This window comes from Stegodyphus dumicola, chromosome 3 (assembly GCF_044657685.1).
Source record: "Stegodyphus dumicola isolate Sdum_Otavi_A_Nest chromosome 3, ASM4465768v1".
Lineage (NCBI taxonomy): Eukaryota > Metazoa > Arthropoda > Arachnida > Araneae > Eresidae > Stegodyphus > Stegodyphus dumicola.
In genome coordinates, this window is record NC_140770.1 from 240,581,117 (window position 1) to 240,606,459 (window position 25,343).

Sequence of the window (25,343 nt, forward strand, 5' to 3'; positions counted from 1 at the left end):
ACATTGAATAATTTTAACACCAGACTTAAAAAATATATTTCTAAAACATATAATTCACTTTTTCATTAATAGAGGGCAGCATCGCTATATCATCAAAATTAAGATGCAGAAAATATTTCCCGTTGCCAATTTAAAAAAAAAAACTAACTTTAAATGAAAAGCAGGAGGTCTACAACTCAATCAGCAATCTAAAAACAACTCAACTCCACTCGAAACCACGCCTACTAGTGTGATGACGTTGCCTTTGGTCCCGCCTTCTGTGTGACGTCGTTGGCCACGCCCACACCGCACACCGCGTGCAGCAGAACCCGTATTTTTATACTACTCAGCAGTCTGAATAACTGTTTTCTGTTTTTAAATATTATTCAGTAGAAGCTGGTGAAAAATTTGCTCTTTTTCTTAATATTTTGTCAAGTGTCCTATAGGGTTATCAAGTCGGTTTATCCTATCGTGGAAACTAGTGATGATGTCATTTGAAAGTATCAGATCTCTTTTTTGAGTAATGAGAAGGTGAATGCAAATTGTTTAAAATCTCACCTGAACGTAGAGATTGGAAAAGCGCTTAGTGATAGTCTAAGAAGCGAATGTTATGAAAAATAACTATTCTTTGAATTTATAAGGAGAACAGTATAAATTCAAATTTTCTTTTCAGTCTTAAATCGGACAGTCTAGATCCAGCTTTATAACATGAATGTGACTCAATAAATAATCTGTTACGTGACTTAGCTGAATTACGTAAAATATTAGCAATATTCATATCACAGGTGTGATTTTTAATCTGCAATAACAGGAATTTTTTAAAAATTAATACTGATTCCATATTTATTGTCAAATGACTTCAAATTATGAGACAACAAGATTTAGCACAGCCACTATCTGAGATACTACAAAGTCAAGGGGAACTTTTTCTGATGTACCTGATGATGACACTTGTTGTAGCCCATCTTCTGTTATCGGACAGAAAGACACTAGGGGCAGTTCCTTGCAATCAACACCACGAGGGATCTTCTATCTCGAAACCATCGGTGTAATACAGAATATCTTCTTTTCCAGTTTAATGACATTTCTAAACAAAGTACGAAGTTGCCATTCTTTCCGCTATTGTAAAATAACTGATGCCTTTTTTTTTTCTGGCTGAGTTTCTTGTCTGCAACATAGACTTCTGACGTAGTTTTTGGAAAGAGAAGAAAGTAAGCATTAACAACGTGAAACAGCTAACAGTGGAAGACTTAATTAAAGACGCGGCGACTAATAACAAATCATTCTGAAGAGCACCCGTTTTACATATTCGCAATTATGTACAACAAGTACTCTTGAGAACTCGTTGAGCGAAGGGTTGGGTAGCGAATGGATAGCAAAAACTTGCTTGAGCTCAAAATTGACAGAGGATCACTTGAATGGGCTATGTATGCATGTCTATATATTGGAAGCTAATTCAGAATAGAAGAATTGAAATAGAAAAGATTTAGAACAGACAGAAGAAACATTTGTGTAGTATAAGTTAAAGATTAAATTAATCCGGAAAAAAAAAAAAAAAAAAAAAAAAAAGGTCATGAGACATTTTTTTCCCGTCAATCTTCAACAATTTGCTTGCATTCATGTGTTCATATTCATACCTTATTTTCTCGTTGATTCGATTATGTCAAAGCACAGTACGAGGACCATCTATCTTCGAGAAGGCTATGTCTATTTCGTTCAGGATTTTCTAAGGGAAACCGGCTTTTATCCATGTTACACATGAAGAAAGAAAAACGCTTTTGCAGAAAATGAGATCGCCAGGATTCGAAATCATGGATCCAAATTACTAGCGCTAAGCAGTTCGATCCACTCGGCCATAGGTGGGAATATTCGAATCCATTCTTAGTTTAGTATTTTCAGACTAGATCGTTTTGCAAACGCCCTCTGGCTTGGATCCTGGATACACCCATCTGATGCAGTTAAGTAATATATGCTTGATTCTTGTGGAATATCCAATTCATTTCATTAATTTGCTTGTAGAATAGGGAGTTAAATAACTAAATAAAAGGTGGGCTACGAAAACGTATATTCCATTGTTTTTAAAGTAAGAGATTCTAGCGCTCTGCTCGATGAAGCTTCGTGAATGTGAAAATTATCTGCGACTGCAATAGACTGAACAAATGTCATGTGTTAATATGTTTGTTTTAGTTTATTTAAGAAATTTCTAGGTTTTAAACCGCTGTTACTTTAATTAGTAAAATGTATTTCTTTCCACAGTCCTCTAATTAGAAATTTCTTAGCTTGTATTATTATAATAATGAAAGTACAGGTGGTGTTCTTAACAATAATTTAGAGTTTAAGCTGGTAAATTATATTTTAATAGTATTCAAAACTTAGAACAGGAGTCATAAAGTCTATCATACGTTTTCAAAAAATACTTTTGTCTTATAATCCGGTCACGAAGTGATTAATGTAAGCAGTGGGTATGTTTAAAAGATCTGAGAAATGATATGGTGTGTCATATCCTTGTGCTACAATTTTAAAATTTTTTTTTATTCTGGTTTAGCCAATGTTTCTGACGGTTCGGTTTTACAACGTCATTTGAATTCCCGATCTGCAATCTCCTTTGTATGCTTAAGGCATATGGTTCGAGACTTAGACTAGATTAAGCAAGAGCAATGGGCATTTATATAGTAATTTTTTTTTAATCACTAAATCAAATTTTCTTTGTGAAAGCAAAATTTTTATTCATGTAATAAAACCTAGAGTGCTGTGTAATTTTAATAAGCAAAGATGTTTGACCCTCTCAAAGAAGCCACTTAGATTTGAGTTTGTTGTAACGTCAGTCGAAATGTTCGTCAGAAATGATTATGCAACTTCCGAAAATTTCATGAAACCGGTCTTAGTTTGCGGTTTTAACGTTAAAAAAGATGTCATCAGGTGTAAAGGAAATGATATAACGCTGGCAATGTTTCAGGTAACTTTTTTCTTGTCTTGTCAGATAAGATAACGTAGGTGCGAGGAACAGAGAACTAGTTCTTAGTAGGCAAAATTTAAAGCAAGACGTTACACAGCCCCACGCATATTTGACACTTGAAAATGAGGTCGAGAGATTTGCGTAACGCAAACCAAGATTCTGCAGCTCATAATCATAATTAACTTAAACGTAATTTTCCGAGTGCTCTGAGTTATTTATTTTTGAAGAAATTTGAACAAAAACACACTTTTTCATAAATTTGTTATTATAAGAACAGAACCTGTTTACATATTTTAAGAATAATTTTTTGTAAAAATATTAAAAGACTAAAATTTCTGAAAATAATTACTTGGCAACAACTCCTCATTTTTAAACTAAATTATTATCAGCTGTAGTTAAATATAGTCTGCTTTAAAAGTGACTCAAGTAAACAAGTTTCAGGTCGAGGATTATATTTTTGGTCTCCCCGTCCCCCTCAAAAGGGGTCTTATTTTATAATTAAATCACGTTGTGAAATTCTTAGAATTAACATCTCTGAATTCAAAATAAATTGTGTGAAGATTAAAAAAATAAAGGAAAAAAACATTAAGTATTGCTTTTACCTTGAATAAAGCATGCAGCAGAGCAGATGAATATCCGAAGAAGATAACGTATTTTTGCTGTTATTTCGGAAACAAAGTCTCATGTTTCAGAAGAAAGTTCGACGATTCAAAGAAAAATAACCATGTCTTTTACAATCTGTGTTAACAATAAACAAAATAATAATACGATTCAAATGTAAAAAAATTAAAAAGCATATTTTTTATCGAACTTTTACAAAGGCATGTGGCCGAAATTTTAGAACTTTTTATCAGAATTATTGTGAAAGCATGCATTTGTTTACATACTTGCAGTTAAAAAAAATATTTTTGCTTTAGCGAAAAAGAGAAAATAACCTATATACTTGGTCCTAAGAATTCAAAGAAAACTCCAGTAAAGGTTTTTAATAATTATGAATGGGCAATAAGAAACAAAATTATTGCTAAAATTATCGCAAAAATATTGAAATAATCTCTTCATATTGTCAGAAATCGAAGAGTTCTGTTTTTAATACTGTAATGATCAACTTATTCAGCTAGCTATTAGAAAATTCTGGTTCGATTTCCGATGAGGATACCATTAATGTTTAAGCATTTTTGCTTCAAAAAACATACACTGGACTCTGGATAATCGATTATCCGGCTTGCGGGTTATCATGCGTGGTGGTGGCCATACACTCACACTCAACGCTATGCGCGAGAGTGTGTAAAATACACACAGGCGCTAATTTGAGTTGGGAGATAGATTTTTCTTAATGTATGTCATTAGATTAAGGTCATTAGATTTTTTTGAAGCAGAATTACATGAAAAATGAGCAGTGCTCTCCCCGGGACTCGAGCCTGGACCTCTCGAATAAGCGTCGAGTAAGCTAACCATTACGCCACGAAGGCATACTGGAATGAGGGAGAAAATTAAAGGGCGACTGGGGATTAGCGGACCCAATCGCCAAATTCTGGTGTTTAAGAAACATCATCAACCACCTTTTTTTAGTTCGGGCACCACTGTAGAGTCATTAGGTTTTTTTAAAGCAGGAGCACATGAAAAATGAGCAGTGCCGTCGCTGGGCCTTGAACTTGGACCTCTCGAATATGTGGCAAGTGTGCTAACCGTTACACGACGAAGGTATGCTCGAAGGAGGGAGAAAATACCATATATATAGCAGTTGAAGATTTATATTATTGCGAAGTTACAATAATAACTGAAGTGATTGCTAGAACACATTTAAAAAATAATAATTTATAACATATTTTTTATTTTTTTAACATATTTTTAATACCGAAGTTATTGCTATAGCATATTTAATTAATTAATTAATTTATTTATTTAGCTTACAACTTCAGCTGTATGTCAAAAAATTTTTAATTTTTCCAAAATGTCGATCAAGGAAAGATTCGATAGTTGCTCAACTAAGCCGGATATTCAGTGCTTGAGTGATACGAATATCATTTCAAATGTCACAAGAACAGAAGACGCAGAGAGTGATACAGAAAATACAAGCGAAAAAGATCCTGACAATTCCATCAGTTATGAGACAGCAATTACTTGAAACACTATTGGACTTGTCGCCGAAAGCAGATTCGAATAAAATAAGAGTATCGAAAAACACGCAGTGAAATCCGACAGGTATTTAAACGTTCTGAAAACAAAGTAATTACTGACCTTTTTCAAGAAATAAATGGATAAAATATGCATGAATATTGAAATTGAATTATCCGTGTCCTGTTTCCCGTCATTAGCCTGGATAATCGAGAGTACACTGTTTATAACATGGCAACTGAAGTTTAATATTTGCGTCTGAAAATGAATTTTTACACTTTTGCGATGAGATTTATGCGATTAAAAAGTTCGAATTCAACTTTTTACACTTTTTTAAAATTGCATTTGAATACAACTTTATCCATCTCCTTAACCGTCACCTTAACAACTTTTACACAGCATTCCAAACGTAGGCTTAATTGCTTGAAAAAAATGACGAAAGAGACAGGTATTAAATTTATATCTTTTACTCATGCTTCTTTAGAATTCCGTATGTTTCATGATGTCCTTGGAATGAAAACAAATGAATACTTTCTGAATTCAGACCTGAAATATTGGAAAGACACTGAGAAACAGTGCAATGAAGGGTACAAATTTATGAGTGTTGCCTTTAAAAACTGCCATTCTGAAAATCAAGATGTTGTTTGATAGTCTTAAGAAAGATCTACGAATAGGAATTCTAAGAAATAACTGTTTTTTTAAGCAGTTATAATGCAGATAAATTTTTCTAGAAGTGTACAAACGGTATTTTTTACCGACATGCATCGAATATATTGCTTGAATGGAATTATTTTGTCCCAACCTACTTTTGGAAAAAAATATTTTTTTCCCCTCAATCATACCTTTAGACCTCGTTTAAAAAAACTTTGCTATGTTCATTCAAATTAAGAAAGCAAATAATGAAAACACACTTAGAAATAGAAAATTTAATTATCAAATATTGCATTAAATGATGCTATTATGATTAAAGAGAGCCAACAGGATATTGAACTCAATTATTGAAGCATCTTTAACACATTAAGGTGCACAACAAGAGCTTATTTCAAAATATTTATCAAACGTTTTTTAATTACAGACATCTTGTTTTATATTTTCTCTGCATAATATTTAGCATGAAAAATTTTTTATATTAATTCTTAAATGATGATTTATGCCTTAGTTACTTGATTTTTGATCTTACACATAATTAAATTTGGGAACTCTGCTAAAAGACGAACCTCTCACATAACGAAATTTATTTTTTATAAAAACATGTTGATGTCTGAACACTAATTATATAACGATAAAATTAAAAAAAAATTAACACAAGGGACTATTTATTTTTTTTTTTTAAATTGAAAAATCATTAAGAAAGTCTGTCAGCGTCATGGATATTTGACTTCCCATGGATTTTATTCAAGCAGCAGACATTTTTGGGTGGAATTAAATTAATTATGAGTTAATTATTCCGCATGTGGGCTTCTGTTCACCTCGTTCACGTTTCTCAGAAACCGGGTCAAAAAATTCAAGGTCATCACTAAGGTGGGAAGAGAAAATACAGACGAAATCCGTGTCAAAATAGAAATTCTTAGTTCCGCTTTTGCAAGCTCATTTAAATTCCACCTTTCGTAATGGGTAGGGAAGAAAAGGTGTGTAACGCCTACGGCTACATTACAAAACAAAATAATATTCTTTCTGTTTGTTAAAATTTTTTTAGACAATAATATATCAACACACGAGTTTTATTTACAAAAATTGCGCGGTTGTATTTAAATTCAGAATGTATCACCAATATCGCCTCGTAGCAGCCATAAGTGTCACACTCTTTAATTTTTGGAGAGAACTTGGTATTGCATGTTTAGCATTTATCGGTATTAATTGTTGAAACAATTCTATTCCCTCTATGCTCGCTTCGACTTTTAAAAGCTTCTAGAGAAATCTTAAAAAAATACTGAACTACTACAAAATAATTAAAATAATAGTAATTTAAACCCTCCTTAAAATTCAATTACGTTCTTCTTTTCAACCCAAATGGGTGTTAACCCAGAAAGACTATTAGCCTCGAAAGGGCATTTTGTGTCTGAATCACTTTAAATGTCCAAATCACTTTTTTAATTCTTGCCACCAAATATTATCGCCCTATATTATGTTAAAGAAACTAAATAACGATATGAATGAATATATGTTTCTGGCATTGTGAAAAATCCCGATATCCAGAGTCATCAAAATTTGAATAACATAATCCTCCACCAGAACATGGGCCTTGGAAACCCGAAATTGCTTATTAATAAATATAGATGTATTTTTAAAAACTGTATACTTAAGTTTGTTTTTTAATCAACTGCGGATTTCAAGTATTGCCTTACGTAAAAATTTTAAATACTAAATTATGTCTTCCCTTTACATTATTCTTAAATACGATTGATTCGAGAATATTTAAGATTCATTCCATCTCTAATATTTTCGAATCACTGAATAAAACGGTTTAGTCTTGTTGCTTTGTATTTATTGATACAAACATTATCAATGAATCATTGCTCATTTCTTTTTTCCTCAGTTGTCTGCTGGTCAGCGCCTAGGTCAAAGATGGCACAGCAGGTACGGAGGTGCAAAACCTCACGTAGACAGCGAGTTCCAATCAGCGAAAAGTAAAGGTAAATACGTATTTCTTTGTTTTATTAAGCTAAAATATGTAGCTACAGCTAATTGTCTTGACTAATAGTCAATAATATTCATTGTTTATTTTTTAGAAATCTATTATTTAAAAATTTAATCACTTAACATGTTAAAAATTAAAAAAAAAAAAAAAAAGAAAAAAAAGAAAGAAAGAATTCTGAAAACTTTCAGATTTTATATTTTGCCCAACGAGGCGGTTTTTTTTTTTTTTTTTTTCATTTTTCATTTACATACAGATACACGTTTCGAGAGCATTTTGGCTAATGTTCCTTTAGGCTAAAAATATTTTAAAACAGCCTATCTTTAGAATTTCTGATAGACAGTCTCGAGCGCTGGAGATAAAAATGTTTTTTCCCGTACAGTGTTGCCATTGGTCGCTTTGAAATTGATGAGTTTTTTAATCAAAAATTCGTTGAAGTTTTACAAAATTTTAAATACACATTAAAATATTTTAAAACACCATATCTTTAGAAGGTGGCTTGGCAAATGCGGTCAACAGCAGGAGACTGACGTTAATTACGGAAGGGGAAAGTAAACGGCTGTCTCGGGGATCATTAGGGAAGATATATTTAAAAAAAAAAGTGTTTTTAGGTCTCATTCAGTATCAGTATATCAGTATATCATTAACTTAATTAATGAAAACCATTTGAAACCAAAATAGGATTTGCATTAGTAAATTATAGTTAAGAATAATGGCCCCCATTGTTCTGATTATTACTGGAATAATTTAAAGATTAAATCCGATAGTATCTTAAGATGTTTTTGCAGTTGAAAAAACAAGAATATAACTCATTTTGATTCACCTTTCTTTTCTTTATGAATGACGAATATCTGTTTGCCATACACGTGATCAAATAGGGAATAAGTGTTTAATCCGTAAGATTATAAGTATTGATTAACATTTCCTATAACTACTTCTAAATTGAGGCTTTCTAAGAGAAACCCCCTTAATTTTGACTTTCAGCTTTTAATTTTAGACTAAAATATGAGCATAGAATCTACCTTTAAACAATGGGATTTTTTTTAAACACTGTGGGCATGAGAGTGCCTAGTAATAATAGTTTTAGCGTCGCTAAGAATCATTTTCTGGATTCTCATATTGATTTTTTTCCAAAAAATATGAAAAGCTGCAATTGACGAGTATGAGCAATGCATAATACATACATATATAACGTAAGCATACCATAAAGAAAAATGAACCCCCAACAAAAGCTGATCGACTGCTATTGAACTCTAAAGAGGGATTTATCAGAGGGAAAATGACAATTAAAATCAATTAAAATTCCATTTAATTGATTTTAATTATTTATTTACTGTATCGATTTATTACTTATTGTAATGGATTGGAATATTTGAATATGAATTAGCTGAATACTTAAGAAAAATATTATGACTGCCAGAATCGGAAAAAAAAACATTTCTTGAATATTTACTTTCTTATAGAATGCAGATGAATTCATTTTTACTCAACGAAAATCAAAATTTAGTAGCTAATTAATCTGTCCTGTATCGAGCACTTTAGTTCAGTGATCCGTATTAATGTGCGCTTTTATTAAAAAAAATTAAATGCTTCAAGAATAATTAGAAAAGGGCATAATTTTCTTCTTACCCTTAAATTCTTCAATAAAAAAACTGCATTTTCAGCTATAACCAAGTGAAATAATTTTCTAAATATAATTCCGTGTAGAAAAAAATAAGATACTTCAATAAAAAAACTGCATTTTCAGCTATAACCAAGTGAAATAATTTTCTAAATATAATTCAGTGTAGAAAAAAATAAGATACATAAAGGACTAGGAAATGGAATCAGCGTTCCGATTCTCTTTAAGAAATATGGTGAAGCTTAGCAAAAAGTCTACGAAGTGAAGTAATTCCGTAAAATATTTTCTCTTTATGATTAAATTGCACTCAATTATACTTTATAAACGACATGTAAATACTATTTAATGTATATGTGTGGATGTGTGTGTGTGTGGCTCACTAGCGGCTGAGCTGTAAAATCGTTGAACTTTGGCAGGTCGATCCGGGGTTCGAATCCGGATCGACGGGAATGGCTGTATTGGCGTTTTCGAGGTTTTCCCACGTGTAACGTGCATAAGAGTCAGTTTTGCTTAGAAAGTTCTCCACGAAGCACCCTTATCCTTAGGCAAATAACCGTCGAATGCTTTGCTATAATCAAACAAACCAGACCAAACAATAGATATATAAATAAGTAGCTTAAAAAACTGCTATATTTTACGTATACTTATCAAGTAGTATTTCAGTATATATAATGATTAAAAGAAAGGAAAAGTCGGATCCTAATTGATTGTATATAATGTAATATCTATGAAGGCCCTAACAATTCTTTCTCACTTAAAGTCGTAACCCAAAAGAGAACAAATTAAACTTCAGATACGTATATAATACTGAATCTAATACAAAAAATACAAAATATAAAAATAAATTATTTATATACGAAACCTAACTAACTATTTATATTGATATTACGTAAATATACGCATGGTAATGAACACTGTATAATAAAGATATTTTATACCTTGTTCTATATTTGGTTCCATTTATATATACCTATACATAGATATATATAATTTAAGGATTCCATTTAAGGATTATAGTAGTAGTTAATACTACTACATATAAACCACAAAAGTGCATCAATAATGTATTTTTCAGTATTATTTAACTTCATTCTTAAGAATTTTCTGCAGTTTAGTTTGCATTATTTTATTCATAAGTCTCAAATAAAAACAACTATTGTTTATATGTCATTAGAAAATTAACCAAAAAAGCAGCGACCACAATGTAATTGAGAAACAGTCCTTGGCCGTGAAAAGGTTGAAAGCCATTTGGTTATGACTATTATCTCAGATACTCAGCTACTTCGCATACATGGAACATAGCATTCAAAATGAAAAATTCAATATTTACTACAAATTCATTCGTGTAACAAATATCTGTCTTTCTACACCCATGGCTTTAAAAAAAGATGTTATTTATCTTACAGTTTATCATTAAGTAATACATTTTTATTGTACAAAATTGCATTCATTCGAAGAATTCAATTTGTATTTTCCTTTGTATAAAACTAAATGTAGAGAAGTTAGATGTTTAAACGACCCCCAAGACCACGAGCAAGATTATTCCCTACTTTTCAGCCCCCCTATGAAAAAAGGGGTTCTAAATTTACGACCTGACCGCATATGAGGGTATTTCCTTTAGAATTGTCGATAGACAATCCCGCACGCTAGAGATAAACAATGTTTTATTTTTCCGTACAGCGTTTCATTGCTCGTTTTGAAATCACTGAGCTTGTTAATAAAAAATTCGTTCAAGTTTTACAAAATATGAAATACGCAATAAAATAAACACGAAATTCAAAATTCGGGCTTCAAGGTGTCCTTATTCGGGTGGAGGACTACCTAATTCAAAATTTGATGACTCTAGGTACCGTTGTTTTTGAGCATGTAAAAAGCATGCACACATTCATGCACATTCTTCATTCTTTAATTTCTTTAAATATAATGCAGAGCGAAAATATTTGTGGCAACAATATGAAAAGTGATCAAACTTTTACAGTGATTCAACGCAAAATCTAGTTTTGAGCCTTTCTGGGCTAACGCTAATTTGGGCTAATAATCTGCATAGTAGATCATAAATAAAAATGTAACGTGATTTTAGTCTACGTCCATTCAGATGTGAAAGCTTAGCTAACGTTTTTTCGATGTAATAAAATACATGAATTACACTTTCTAAAATTTTAAAATTACCAGCAGTACGCATTATTACTAGCAGTTGCGTACAGTTACTAATAAAATTACCAATAGTTGAGTGTATAGTTATAAAATAATGATTTTTAAATTATTACTTTTAAATTCTGGTCTATGACCTCATACTTGCAATTAGACTTGGACAACCTTATACAAGAAGATTATTTTTACTGAGTCATCCACCTGTTTTCCGATCTGGTTTTAGTGAATGTTTTCCTATATTTGTTAACACTAAGACTTAGCCACACACACACATAAACATAAAATACTACAGAAATGCCGTTAAAGAGAGATGATGCGGCATACATTAGATATACTTGGAAATCATAACGCAGAATGAAGAAGTTGCATTAGTTGCCGTATTTAAATATTTCAGTATTATTTATGATTGTTACACATTTTTCGTAACTAACAGAAAATACTTTTGCAGCAATAAGCGGGCCTATTCTTTAAAAACCGAATCGCTATTAAAACAAATAAAAATATAATTTAGTTAAAAATATAATTTCAAAGACAGCAAGCAAACAAGAAGAAAAAGTGACAAATATGAAAATGGAACGACTAGTTCAAAAGAAGAAATGTTTTGGTATGCAATTCCCTCATTAGCTATTACAGTTTTGGGTATTAGTTAGTTGACTTTCAATCTGCAATATGTAAAGAATGAAAAGGGGGAATATCCAAATTAAAATAGAGAGTTAAGAGACTATTGAAAATTAAAGTTAGCATTTTGTTTTTCATATTTTTATCTCACTACATATATATGTTTAATAAAATTGTAGATTATTGATCTCAGATTATTTCTGAAAATTAAATTGCGTGAAAAGACTACTGCAAATTTAATTAAGGCAAAATATATTTTTGCTGAAAAGTAAGTTCAAATTGAATTAAGAAAAATTATTAATTATTGATGATTCAATGAAACAAGGCTGACTTCGTCAGGGGTATAAGTCTTTCTCTCAATAATTAGGGAAGACTTATTTAACATTTTTGTCTTTCTTGACCATTTGAGAGAACTTTTAAATTACTATTCAAATAATTAATTACTATTCAAACAGCCCAGGAAAAATACCAATACATCAAATCAGTGCTCATCAAATCAGATTAAAAATTTTTATATTACGTAATTAAAAAATAAGGTAAATTAAAATAAAATATAAACATGGCATCAGTGAAGTATAAGTGAAAAATCACGTCATTGAACTAAATTCAAAATTAAGCAGTAAGTAATTTCACTTACTGTAGAGCTCCATTTAAAAAAAAAAAAAAAAAAAAAAAAAAAATTAAATATTAAATAAGAGTGCTTAAATGTAAAAAATAAATGTAACAATAAGTGCTTAACAGCTCCAAAAATTAGGCTATTATTGGCTAAAATATTTTTACACACCATGGCAGCTAAAAATTTGAAACAGTATTCTTCCTTGTAGTTAAGCTAGTAGCAGCAGCACTGCTGCTACTAGTGAGTTGCACTAGTAGCAGCAGCTACTTTTGGGTAAAAATCTTCAACAAAGCTCTTGCTGGTAAACTCAATTTGGATAGAAAACTGCAATTCTATTTGTGGAGAATGTTGTTGGCAAATTTCTTCCTAAAGCCCACAATCTTCTTAAAGCCCTCGATGGTAAGCCGCGCATGAGGAACGAAATCGTCAAATGTTTGTGACGTTTTGTAGGTATTTCCGTTCACAAATTCCGCAGTATAAATCGTAATGATAGATGGTTCTGGATTAATGAATAATAGACTTTTTCTCACTGTGTCTTCAAGAGGCTCATATTATGGAGCTGTCGAGCTCGTATCCTCCTGTAGAAGTCTACGAAATTTCTCGACCACTATCTAGCAACTAAAGATCAGTAATACCTGTATCACACTTAAATAATAATATTTTATATTCAGGGTGCTCGAGAATTGCGAAGACATGCGGTGATCTTCAAGAATATCTGTGTAGAACATACTTTACAGAGACTGCTCTTTAACAGATTAAGAATTTAGTGTCGAACACAATAACGCGAATAATACCGCATTTCAAATCGTATAAAGTTTCTTTCAGCTGAAGAGTTCTTTCAGGCAGGAAAGGTAGTGGCTTCAAGTGGCTTAATCTCTACTCTCTAAATTGGTTCTGCACTCTAAGATGCCTGTTAATATAAAAGTACTGTAAAGGTTATTTCTCTGCATTGTTTAACTGTTCTGTCCTGATGCCTTCAGCTGCTTCACTAGTATATTTGTGAAGTAACGGAACAAGGAAACCACTCATTATCAAATCCTCATTAGACACAATTCTGTAAGTGCTATACCCCTAATTTCTGACCTTTCATTATTCTCATAAATATATTTTGATATTTTGAAAATAAATCCAAAGTACATACGCACACCAAATAGATATTTAACAATATTTTCTTTCAAAATTACGTTTGATGGTTCCTAGATTCCCCTCTCCCCGTCGATAAATGAATAATATTTTTGAAAAAATAAAAATAAAATTTTAACAATAATTTAAATAATTAAAAAATAAATGTAAATTTTAAATCAGAAAATGTAAATTTTAAAACAGAAACTAAGTCCAAGGATCAAAAGTTCAATCTTTTTGCAAGTACCATTTTTCAAATGGAAAAGAAAAAAAAAAAAAAAAAAAGTAAAATTAGTCGAAATACACAGAATTATTTTCACTTTAAATTTAAAAAATAAATAAAAAAAACAAATTATAAAAGAAAAATAATTAATAAACAAAAATTGAATGAAAAACTAATAGACCTATCCCTTTCATTAACTTTCAATTGTTTGTGATTTGTTTCTTTTTTTAACAAGTGAGCCTTTCATGTGACACGGGGAAGATGGTTCTGAAGATGAACTTTGTGGAGCCCTTTGGCGGAGTGGTACAGATAGGACCTAAGTCTACCAGAGAATGCACTCTACGTGGTGACAGAAGACGCACGTCGTACGTCCTCACAGTGTCACCTGATGCATGTGGAAGCTGCAAAGGACATTCGGTAAGCACAAAACGAGTTTTTATATGTATGACAGTAATTCCTTACACACGCATATTCTTAAATGAAGGCTACGTGTGAGAAAAAGGCAAAAAAAAATTTGTGTAGTAGTTATTACTAATCCCGAGAAACAAAAGCTTTGTTAGTGTCTATTCATGAAATAATCAGTGGGTATCGGTACTAGCACCCAATGAGTATTAATCTAATGCTAATGGCCGAAGTAAGCCTAATAAGTACTGGAGATAAAACAACGATATTTACAATGAAATGAAAAATAATTCAGTATTTTTATATTCATTACGATGAAAGAATTATAAATTTTAAAGGTAAAAGAAATCAATATGTGGTAAGGATCTTTCATGTAATTACAAGGCAGCTTATGGATTTACGGCTTAATCAAATGAAAAGATGGCGACTCTGCTGAAAATTTGTCTTTCAAAAATATAAAACAACCATTCATTTTTAAATGGATTCTCAACTTTACTGAGCGCTAAATGATGGAAGGAAAAAAGAAAACAGGTTCGTGGTATCACACATAGAGAAACAATGGGCAGTTATGCAAAGTGTATAACTGGTTTGTCTTCAGTCGGATTGACAAATGTGTTTGACGAATGTGCTATTTGAGAATTGTGTTCCAACACCAGAATTCTTCAGCAAATGAACATGGGGATTATATGCTTTTTTGTAGACCAAACGTAACAAACCAATTGATATTACTAAGAGGATGCCTGCTTTCTATACAAAAAACTGTATTATTGAAGAACTACCTATAAGTGGAGCTCGCGTTTCTTAAAGTGCAGAAATATGCCGGAAACGGAAAGACTCAGTCAATCAAATATAATCATTACACCTGAACTTATGGAACAACTAGAAAAATACGTGAAGGAGGGTCAGGGGATGAATTTCGCAGTTCAGACGTCATTTTCAGGCACCTTACACATCAATCCCCATCTTTCACCTGACTAGAAATGAACTATTGTTACACATTTCCGTATTACACCTAGTCATTTCTAGCTGCCTCTTGTCACGAACCCGTTTTTCTTCCTAACATTCAGTAAGATCAAGGCTATATTTGAAAATGAATGATTATTTCATATTCTCGTAGGAAAAATTTTTAGCGTCGCTCTCACTTTTTCATTTGACCATATAAGGTATTTCTCCCGCCTTCTTGGCTTGTCTTTCTGGTGTGGTGGTCTGCACGCTGGGCGCGTATTCCAGAGGTCCATGGTTCGATTCCCGGCGAAGGCGTTGCTCATTTTTCATCTTACCTGCTTCCAAAACTCCTAATCTCTCTACAAAGGCGCCCTAACTAAAAGGGTGGTGGATGATGATTCTCCACACCCAGGATTTGGCAACTGGGTCCCCTAAAAACCCCAGTCGCCCTTTAAATGGGGGAGTATATAAGGTATTTCTCCTGCCTTCTTGGCATGCCTTCGTGGTGTGGAGGTCTGCACGCTGGGCGCGTATGCCAGAGGCCCGTGGTTCGATTCCTGGTGAAGGCGTTACTATTTTTCATCATGCCTGCTTCCAAAATACCTAATGTCTCTACAATCAACCAAATATTATGACGTAGCCAATAAAAAGCATTAAGATTTTGTTCTCTTTTGATGAAAATTTTATTTTAAATAGCAAGAGCAGTAGTAAAGAATGTAAAAGTACTAGTCGATGCATACGGAATGTTTCAAATAGACTGCCTAAATAAATACCTCTTATGATCACAGACACATGATTCTTATTTATTAAAAGATCATATAAAGTAGCTTTTGCCATGTGATGCCTTTCGATGAGAATGTACTCCTTACCCTCTCGAAAAAAGAAAGAAAATTCTTAGATATGCCTTTTTACAGGACAGAATATGGGAAAAATGGCGGGATGCCAGAGTGTATACTCCCACCGCGCTTACTAGTTCCCAATTTTAACATAATAATTGAGCGATATAAAAAATTTTAGTTTCAACAGATCCCACAAATATTCAAAATAAAAAAAAAAAATAAGTTAAAAATTTCAAAGTCCAAATTACCCATCTAACTGATAAATGATAATAAAAAAATCAAGTCCAATAATAAGACCAATTAGACCACTCAATCACTGAAAGATCTCAAAAAATTTCAAAACAGACCCCATAACCCCATGGAACGGATCCGAGAGATTCTCACCGTTAGTCCCTAACACAAAACCTCTTACGAAGACGTTCGTCTCAGCAATATTTTAAGTGTTCCCTGGCACAGACATCGTCTACTTACAAATCTCCAAGCTTTCTCCGGGACTTGAGACATCCAAGAAGTGCCGGCGATAGGCGTTTTCCTGCTCGATACAATCATTACGGGTACTAATTTTTGTAGCTTGGTGCCTCCCTAAATTCTGAAAGTATTTCCTTCCCTAAATTCTGCTGCTCAGTGCTTAAGTTCTAAAATATCTTGCAATTCCTAAATTTTGCTGCCGAATGCTTCTCTAAATTCTAAAATTCTAGTCGTCTGCCTACACTACACAGGTTGCACCGGCTCTAGGCACGGCCTTGAATCCAAAGACACGGCAACTTGTGTTGCTACCCCTACACCGATCACAGCGGCATATATGCTTTCTGCAGAGAAACTTCCAAGTAAAAAACCTTTTTGAAGTAAAAAGATCTTTTCAAAAAAAAAAAAAAAAAAGTGTTCAGCGACTTTACCGCTCGGCCGCTGGTGGGCCCTACAAGTGTTAGAGAAACAACTCAATCATAACGTTGGGTTTTAGCTTTTGAATTTAATAAATAAAAATACTTTGCTTCTTTGCGTACCACATTTTTCTCTTGCGTACTACCGGTTGGGAACCCCTGGTTTAAGGTATTTTTCACGTATCCCTCTACTCCTATAATGGACTATTCTTTATTAACTACTGCATTAAATTTTATTAAAATTTTATTTACATGATTAAATTCTTTTCAGTGCTCTCCAGGAACATTCGTGAACACTTTATACATACGTTATCATCCTACGTTAGAAAGGGATGGAGATGACGTGAAAACAATTATCTGCAAATATCAAGCTGGATCCATTCAAACTGGCTAAATGGAGCAGCAAAAATAACTGTGGTGCTGCCATCTGCCGACTGAATTGTGAATGCTTTTGACAAGCCAAAAGGTGTTTTTATTTGGTGTATTATTTAATGTGAAGTACTTGTGCTTGACTTACTTGTTTTCAATAAAAATGTTCTGTTCTAAGTATCTAAGTTCTTTATACATAAAATATCCATTATATTTGAATTACGGAAATGTAATTAACCTTGAGTTTTTTAAAAGATTAATTAACAACAAGGCGTACTACAATATTCAACATCGATCTATCATTGGCAACGTCATTTTTGAAGGCTTTCCTGAAAAACTATTATTTTAAGTACTGTATATATACACACGCACAATCATTATATATATATATATATGTGTGTGTGTGTGTGTGTGTGTGTATATAGAGAGAGACAGACAGAGATAGGCAGATATAGATAAAGATATATATTATCTGTATAAACGAACAATCGTCATTACTGATAGTCAAATGTTCTAAGGTGTAGATATATACCGTGTCCACTACAGGGTGTGAAATCGGCCTTTATTTTCGAAACTGTTGGTTGTAGTTATAAAAAGTACTTCCAGTTACAAAAATGTATTAAATGATGCAAAGATCCATGTTTCGGCATTTTAAAATTTATTAAAGAAATCAGTTTTGTAAAAATTACGAAACTAGCTTATTATACGATCCTGTGCGTCATTTTGCAATGTTTTTGATGCCAGTAAACACATATTTACATTTTGGATATTTTTATATATATTTACATTTTGGAAAATTTTGGTACTCGTTGTAAAAACTAAAACTCATAATGTGTGACTCATATACAACAAAAACTGACCGAGATATTTAATTAAAAAATTTGGCATTTCTGACGTCATTTTCAATTTGCATTGATGGGTAGGTTAAATAAATTAGAATGATTCAAGGTTGACATTTTTTTTTTATCTTAAATGCCATTCAGTGATACTCTTTTGTGATTTACTAGCATTTTTTATTCAAAATTTTGTTACACTTGGTAACCCAAGAGAATTTTCATAGAAATAATTCAAAGCCATAGAAAGCCATTTCGTAGAAATAATTCGTTTTCAAAGCCTAAAAATATGTTACTAATATTCTCCTAACGTTTTATTACTTTTCGAGTCATAATCTGATAATCATACAAAAATTCACTAAATTACAAACATTTTTATTTTTAATTACTGTAAATATTGTATAAGTTGGCGACGTGCTAATACTGAAGCCTACTAGTATTTTCTAGAATACATATTCTGTAAGATTCTGTGAATAAGTCTCCATTGTGAAAGCAATTTATATTGGTTAATAATTTTCTCAATAATCTGCATTAAAAGACTTCTCAATTAATCTTTATAAAACTTTTTCGAAATTAATATTTTATTTTTAATTACATACAATTATATATAAACGCAAACATTTCGCTCTTCTGTTTGTGTACGGCCCCTAAATATGATTCTCTACTTTAATATCAAATATATCCGCCAATTTTTGTCATACGAGAGTCAAATATTTTGTGTTTTATTTCTTATAATTTGGGCAAAAGTTTCGTAAATAAAAATACAGGGACCAGAGAAACGTAAAAAATAGTGGTTCTCAATCTTTTTTTGCTCTGTGTGCCCCTCTCACCATTACTAGACGACCATTCCCCTTCCTTCTTTTCCAAAACTCGAAATATATATATTATAATATGACTGTGCCATTACTGTAATAGAACTGCGGTATTATTGTAATAACATGACTTGGTAGAAGAAAGTTGCAACGGATTAACGATGGCTCTCGACATTATAACCGCGTAGTTAGCAAGATGACACTTAACACACATAACCATAAATTTTATTCCTTGACAATTCACATCATCACTATGGGTACTCTACGCACCCCTCAACTTTGTACAGAGAAAAGTAAACTCTGCATGGCTAGCTGTAAGGCGACACAAGCGTCTAGAAGGGAAGAGAGAAGCGAGGGAGTTGCGACGCAATTAACCTTACGTACCGAATTCCATTTCAGATCACATGACAGAGTAATCTCCAGATATTGGGTTAAGTTTTCATGGATAAGTGAGCTTCAGAATTTCAGGGAGTTTAGTTACAAAAATTATTGCTCTGTTATTTTTAGAATGAAAAGTTAAAGGGCTCTTAATTATTTATTATTTGAAAGATATTTTATATTTTACACACATACACACACACATATATATATATAGTAAAAAATTTAGAACTAATATTTCACAAAGACCAAAAATTGAAATTCATGATCAATAAATTTCAAATAAATCCAACAAAGAATTTAAAAATGTTAAAACCAAAACACTTTAAACAAGCAAAACCCATTAAAAATTAATAAAATTTAAAGAAAAATAAAAAAAATTAACAAGAACTTAATAAAACAGAACAGGGTGAATCTAAACAAGTGGATAAAACTTAAGGAGGTGATAGAAAGCAGCTATACGAGCAATATTAGTCATAGAATGTATGGTCGGAACGCAAACAGCGAGCCACTAGGAGGCATTGTAAATGGTATAAAAGGATCGTTAACAATCAGTAACTAATTATTTATGATTGAAGAAATTAGATCTCTCTGTAGGCAAACTCTGCTTATTTTACAAGTCGCGAGAGAAAGAAGATACATACGTCATTTTGCAATGTTTTTGATGCCAGTAAACACATATTTATTTATTTATCATTATTAATTTCTAATGAAGCTTTATATCAGTAGATGCCTTCCCTTTAATATCTATCATTCATACACAGGGTGTTCTGTGAATGTTGCGACAAACTTCTGGGGGAGGTAGGACACATCATAAGGATTAAGAACTGAATAGAAAACCATGCTCGGGAATGTTAGGGGTAAGTGGTAGCAGAGGTAGAAGATGGGAAAGGAAACAAGAGAGTGATTAATCCGAAACATTTATTGGACATGAATGCAAATGGTTTACGATAACTTGAATGTTACAACAGATGCTCGAAATTTGCACCATCAGACGCAAAATATGCCTGACACCGACGGACCATTGAATGCCCGCCATGTTCAAACACACCGGGAGTTTTTTGATTGTAGCAGCTGCGCAGGCGAGTCTTGCCACAAGAATCATTTCAGACATAAATGGATCGTGATACAGGACACATTCGATGGTTGCCCACAAAAAGAGAACAAGGCTTGATAAATTCGGTGAGCGTGGGGGCCAGGAAACCAATCCACCACGCCCAATCCATCGATGCCGGAATGATCTGTTCAAATGGCTACAAATATCCAGTCCAAAATGAACAGGCTGCCTATCATGTTGGAAGCACGTGTTGCGCCTCACATTTTGTGGAACGTCGTCAAGCAAGCCGGAAAGAACCTGCTCCAGGAAGATCAATTAATTCACTGTATTCAACATGAATGGTAAAAGGTACGGCCCGACTAAGTAATCCCTGACCAAACCCGCCCACACTTTATCTTTGAAGTGTTATTGTTCCGTGTGGTGCCGCACACCGTGGAGGTTTTCTTGAGCCCACAAATGCTGATTGTGGTGACTGAATACGCCATCCCTACTGAATGTGGCCTCATCCGTCAACAAAACATACGTTGGGAAATTAACATCATGAAAGCATTCCATGCTTTTCGTATGGTGCCTACACCTCGAATAAGGCAATCCTCACTTTTCACTTGCACTCTCTTGTGGAGGACTCCCTGGCGGCCTACAGTGACGTTTTTGTTATATATGTAACTGTAACTGTATCTATTATTATCTTTAACCATAACTGTAATATAGAATAGTAGATGAGTAATGTAGAATAAACGATGTTTGTGTACATCTTGTAATCATCACTGAGCACGTACCCAACACATATAAAATACAACACATGGCGCAGCCCGTCTTTGATTAAAAAAGAAAATCTTTTTTCAAGAACCATGCAGCCTCGGTAAAGATGTTCTAAACAAAAACATCATGGGAAGTTGTGTACTGTGAAATCGAAACTTATATCGCTGGTAAGTGAGTTGTTTATTTTTATTGGAAGTGGCTAAAAATACGTATATATAAACTATTTAAAGTCCTAAATTAAATATGGATGGATTAAAGCCACCAAGTAATCTAAGTTTCGAAGGAAATTTAAGCGAAAATTGGAAGAAATGGAAACAAAAATTCCAAATTTATATGTTAGAGTCTGGTGGTATTACTAAATCACCTGAAATTAAAGTAGCTATTTTATTGCATATAATTGGTGAAGAAGCACTTGAAAAATTTAATACTTTTAATTTAAGGGAAGAAGATAAGAAGGATGTTGACAAAGTAATTGAAGCTTTCGAAAATTTTTGCATACCGAAAGCAAACGAAAGTGTTGATAGACATATATTTTTCTGTCGAACACAACATGTAGGTGAATCGTTTGATGATTTTTTAACCGATTTAAAGAAATTAAGTAGCAACTGTGGATTTGCAGAATTAAAAGATAGTTTAATAAGGGATAGAATAGTAAGTGGAATTCTAAATAAAAATCTCAAAGATAGATTATTAAGGGAAGATCAGTTAACATTGGAAAAATGTATTAAAATGTGTAAAGCTTCTGAATTAGCAGAACTTCAGCTGAAAACTTTAACTGAAGAAAATAAAATAGAAGCTATCAAACGTAATAAATTTCGACCTTCAGAGGAAAAAAGACAGCCTTGTAAGAAAGACTATCATGTAAAACAAAAGCAACAAAGTACTAAATCTTCTTCAAACTATCAAGGAAATAAGTACAATAATCCAAAACCATGTAGAAAATGTGGAACTTTTCATAAGTTACAACTGTCCTGCTTATAATAAGATTTGCTTGTACTGTAAAAAGAAAAATCACTTTTCTAAAATGTGCACTTTTAAAAATGTTAATGTTGTACAGAATAATTTAGAGCATGAGTTACATAATAATGGTAATGAATATATTTTAGGGTCAGTAGAAGATATAAATCCATTTTCTAAAAAAAAAACCGAATGGTTTGAAAAACTAAAAGTAAACATATCTAAATATTTATTTGTTAAGTTGGATACTGGAGCTCAGTGTAATGTGCTACCATTGCCTAAATTTAAACAATTAAATTTAAGAGAGAAATGTTTGACTAAATCAAAAGTCACTTTAAATAATTACAATGGTACTACAATTGATGTAGTTGGAAAGTGTAAATTATTATGTGAAACATCGAAAGGGGACAAGGATGAAATAGAATTTCAAGTTGTAGCATGTGATAAAACTGTTCCAGCTATTTTAGGTTTACCTACATTGCAAAAATTAAACCTAATACAAAGGATTTGTACAGTAACTCCTGATTCTAATGAAAAGTTACCAGAACTTTTAAAAGGATATCAAGATTTGTTTAAAGGAACTGGGAATTTAACTGGATATACATATCATATTAAACTAAAACCAGGAGCTGTTGGTAAAATGGAACCATGTAGGAAAATTCCATTTAGCTTATTAAATCCATTAAAAAAGGAATTAGCAAGAATGGAAAAAGATGGTATTATAAATAAAGTTAACCAACCAACAGAATTCGTGAATTCATTAGTGGTAGTAAGGAAAAAGGATGGAAATTTAAGAGTGTGTTTAGATCCTCAGCACCTTAACCAAAATATACTGAGAGAACATTATCACATACCAACCTTTGAAGAAATTTCATCTCAAATGACAAATGCAAAGGTCTTTAGTATTTTAGATGCAAACAAAGCATTTTGGCAAATTAAACTGTCAGATTCAAGTTGTGAATTTACTACATTTAACACTCCGTTTGGTAGATATTGTTTTTTGAGGTTGCCATATGGACTGAGTTCATCACCAGAAGTTTTCCACAGAAGTTTTTCTGAAATTTTTAGTGATTTAGAAGGAGTTCAAATATATATAGATGACTTATTAGTTTGGGGTAAAGATAAAAAGAACATGATTCAACATTAAAGAAGTTGCTGGACAGAGCCAGAGAAAAGAATGTTAAATTTAATTTAAATAAATGTAAATTTGGGCTGAATGAAGTGAAATATATGGGACATATATTTTCTAAAGATGGTTTAAAACCAGATGAAGACAAAATTAAGGCTATTCTAGATATAAAACCACCAAAAAATGTGAAAGAATTAGAAACTTTCCTAGGAATGATTACATATGTTTCTAGATTTATACCTAATGTATCAGAATTGACATCATGCTTAAGAGATTTGTTGAAAAAACAAGTTATCTGGAACTGGAATGCAACACATGAAAAAGCATTTAGAAGACTAAAAGATGTCTTGGTAAATAAACCAGTTTTACAGTATTATGATATAAACATGCCAGTAGTTTTATCTGTAGATGCATCTCAAGAAGGACTAGGAGCAGTCTTACTGCAGAATAATTTACCAGTGGCATATGCATCTAAGGCATTAACAGATACACAGAAGAATTATGCTCAAATTGAAAAGGAAACTTTAGCTATTGTATTTGCGTGTGAGAAATTTCACCAGTATATATTTGGAAAAAATATTACTGTGGAAAGTGATCATAAACCACTGGAATCAATTTTTAAAAAGCCATTAAATAAATGCCCTGTAAGACTACAAAGAATGCGTATAAGATTACAGTCATATCAGTTTGAGATAAAATATAAACCAGGAAAAGAACTTTTTATAGCGGATGCATTATCAAGATCATTCACTGATAAAGGATCTGATTTCTTTGAAGGAGAAATAGAAGCTCATGTTGGATTAGTTGTAGAATGTATACCAATGTCTAATGGTAAAATGGAAGTTTTTCAACTGGAAACAGAAAAAGATGAAGAACTACAAGTTTTAAAAAAATTAATTAAAACTGGATGGCCAGATGAAAAATGTATGGTTCCAGAACTGGCAAAACCATATTTTAACTTCAGAGAAGAACTATCAGAAGCAAATGGATTAATATTTAAAAATTCCTGTGTTGTTGTACCAAGAAGTTTACGAAAAGATATGTTAAGCAGAATTCATTATGGTCATTTAGGAGTAGTAAAATGCAAGATCAAAGCAAGAGAAATATTATATTGGCCAGGAATGTCCAAAGAAATTGAAGATTTGGTACTGAATTGTCAAACATGTTTAAGTTTACAAAAAGCTAATACTAAAGAACCAATGATATCTAAAGAAATACCTAATGGTCCATGGGAAGTATTGGGAACAGATATCTTTTACTTTCAAGGAAGGGATTATCTAATAGTAATAGATTATTTTAGCAAATATGTTGAAATTGGACATTTGGAAGATTTGTCAAGTGTAGCAGTGATAAAGCAATTGAAATCAATTTTTGCAAGACATGGTATTCCGAAAATAGTATATTCGGATAATGGTCCACAATATAATTGCAGGAAATATAAAGATTTTGCAAGAAGATGGAATTTTGAAACCAGAACTTCAAGTCCAAAATACCCACAGTCTAATGGAATGGTTGAAAGACATATTCAAACTGTCAAGCGAATGTTAGAAAAAGCTGTAGTTGACAACAAGGATCCATATTTAGTTTTACTGGAATATCGTAACTCTCCTATTTCAGATGAAATTAAGTCACCTTCAGAATTGATGTTTGGAAGAAAAGTAAATGGATTGATGCCTATAAAAGAGAATTTTGTCCAAGCTAAACGATATGAAGACCATAAACAACATTTACTGAAGAGACAAACCTTACAAAAAAGTTATTATGATAGGAATGCAAGACCATTAAAACGACTGAAAACAGGAGATCATGTTTACATAAAAGAGAAAGGGAAAAAACTAAATGAAAGAGGGAAAATTATAGAAGAAGCAGAAAGACCACGTTCATATAGGATTATAAGAACAGATGGAAGAATTGTAGAAAGGAACAGAAGAGACCTTCTTAAA

General features: G+C 32.3%; 2 protein-coding genes across 3 annotated transcripts in view; one reads left to right on the forward strand and one right to left on the reverse strand.

Annotated features, from left to right (window-relative positions):
• LOC146998303 (uncharacterized) overlaps nucleotides 1-17,649 on the forward strand; it is a 34,959-nt gene extending 17,310 nt beyond the window's left edge. Inside the window, exons 2-4 of the mRNA XM_085813963.1 lie at nucleotides 7,587-7,683; nucleotides 14,272-14,453; nucleotides 17,375-17,649. Coding sequence (XP_085670089.1) covers nucleotides 7,587-7,683; nucleotides 14,272-14,453; nucleotides 17,375-17,497 — 402 coding nt within the window. The 3' untranslated portion in view covers nucleotides 17,498-17,649. The remainder of the gene's footprint in view (nucleotides 1-7,586; nucleotides 7,684-14,271; nucleotides 14,454-17,374) is intronic.
• LOC118182294 (innexin shaking-B-like) overlaps nucleotides 1-25,343 on the reverse strand; it is a 220,116-nt gene that overhangs the window by 128,473 nt on the left and 66,300 nt on the right. The window lies entirely within an intron of this gene.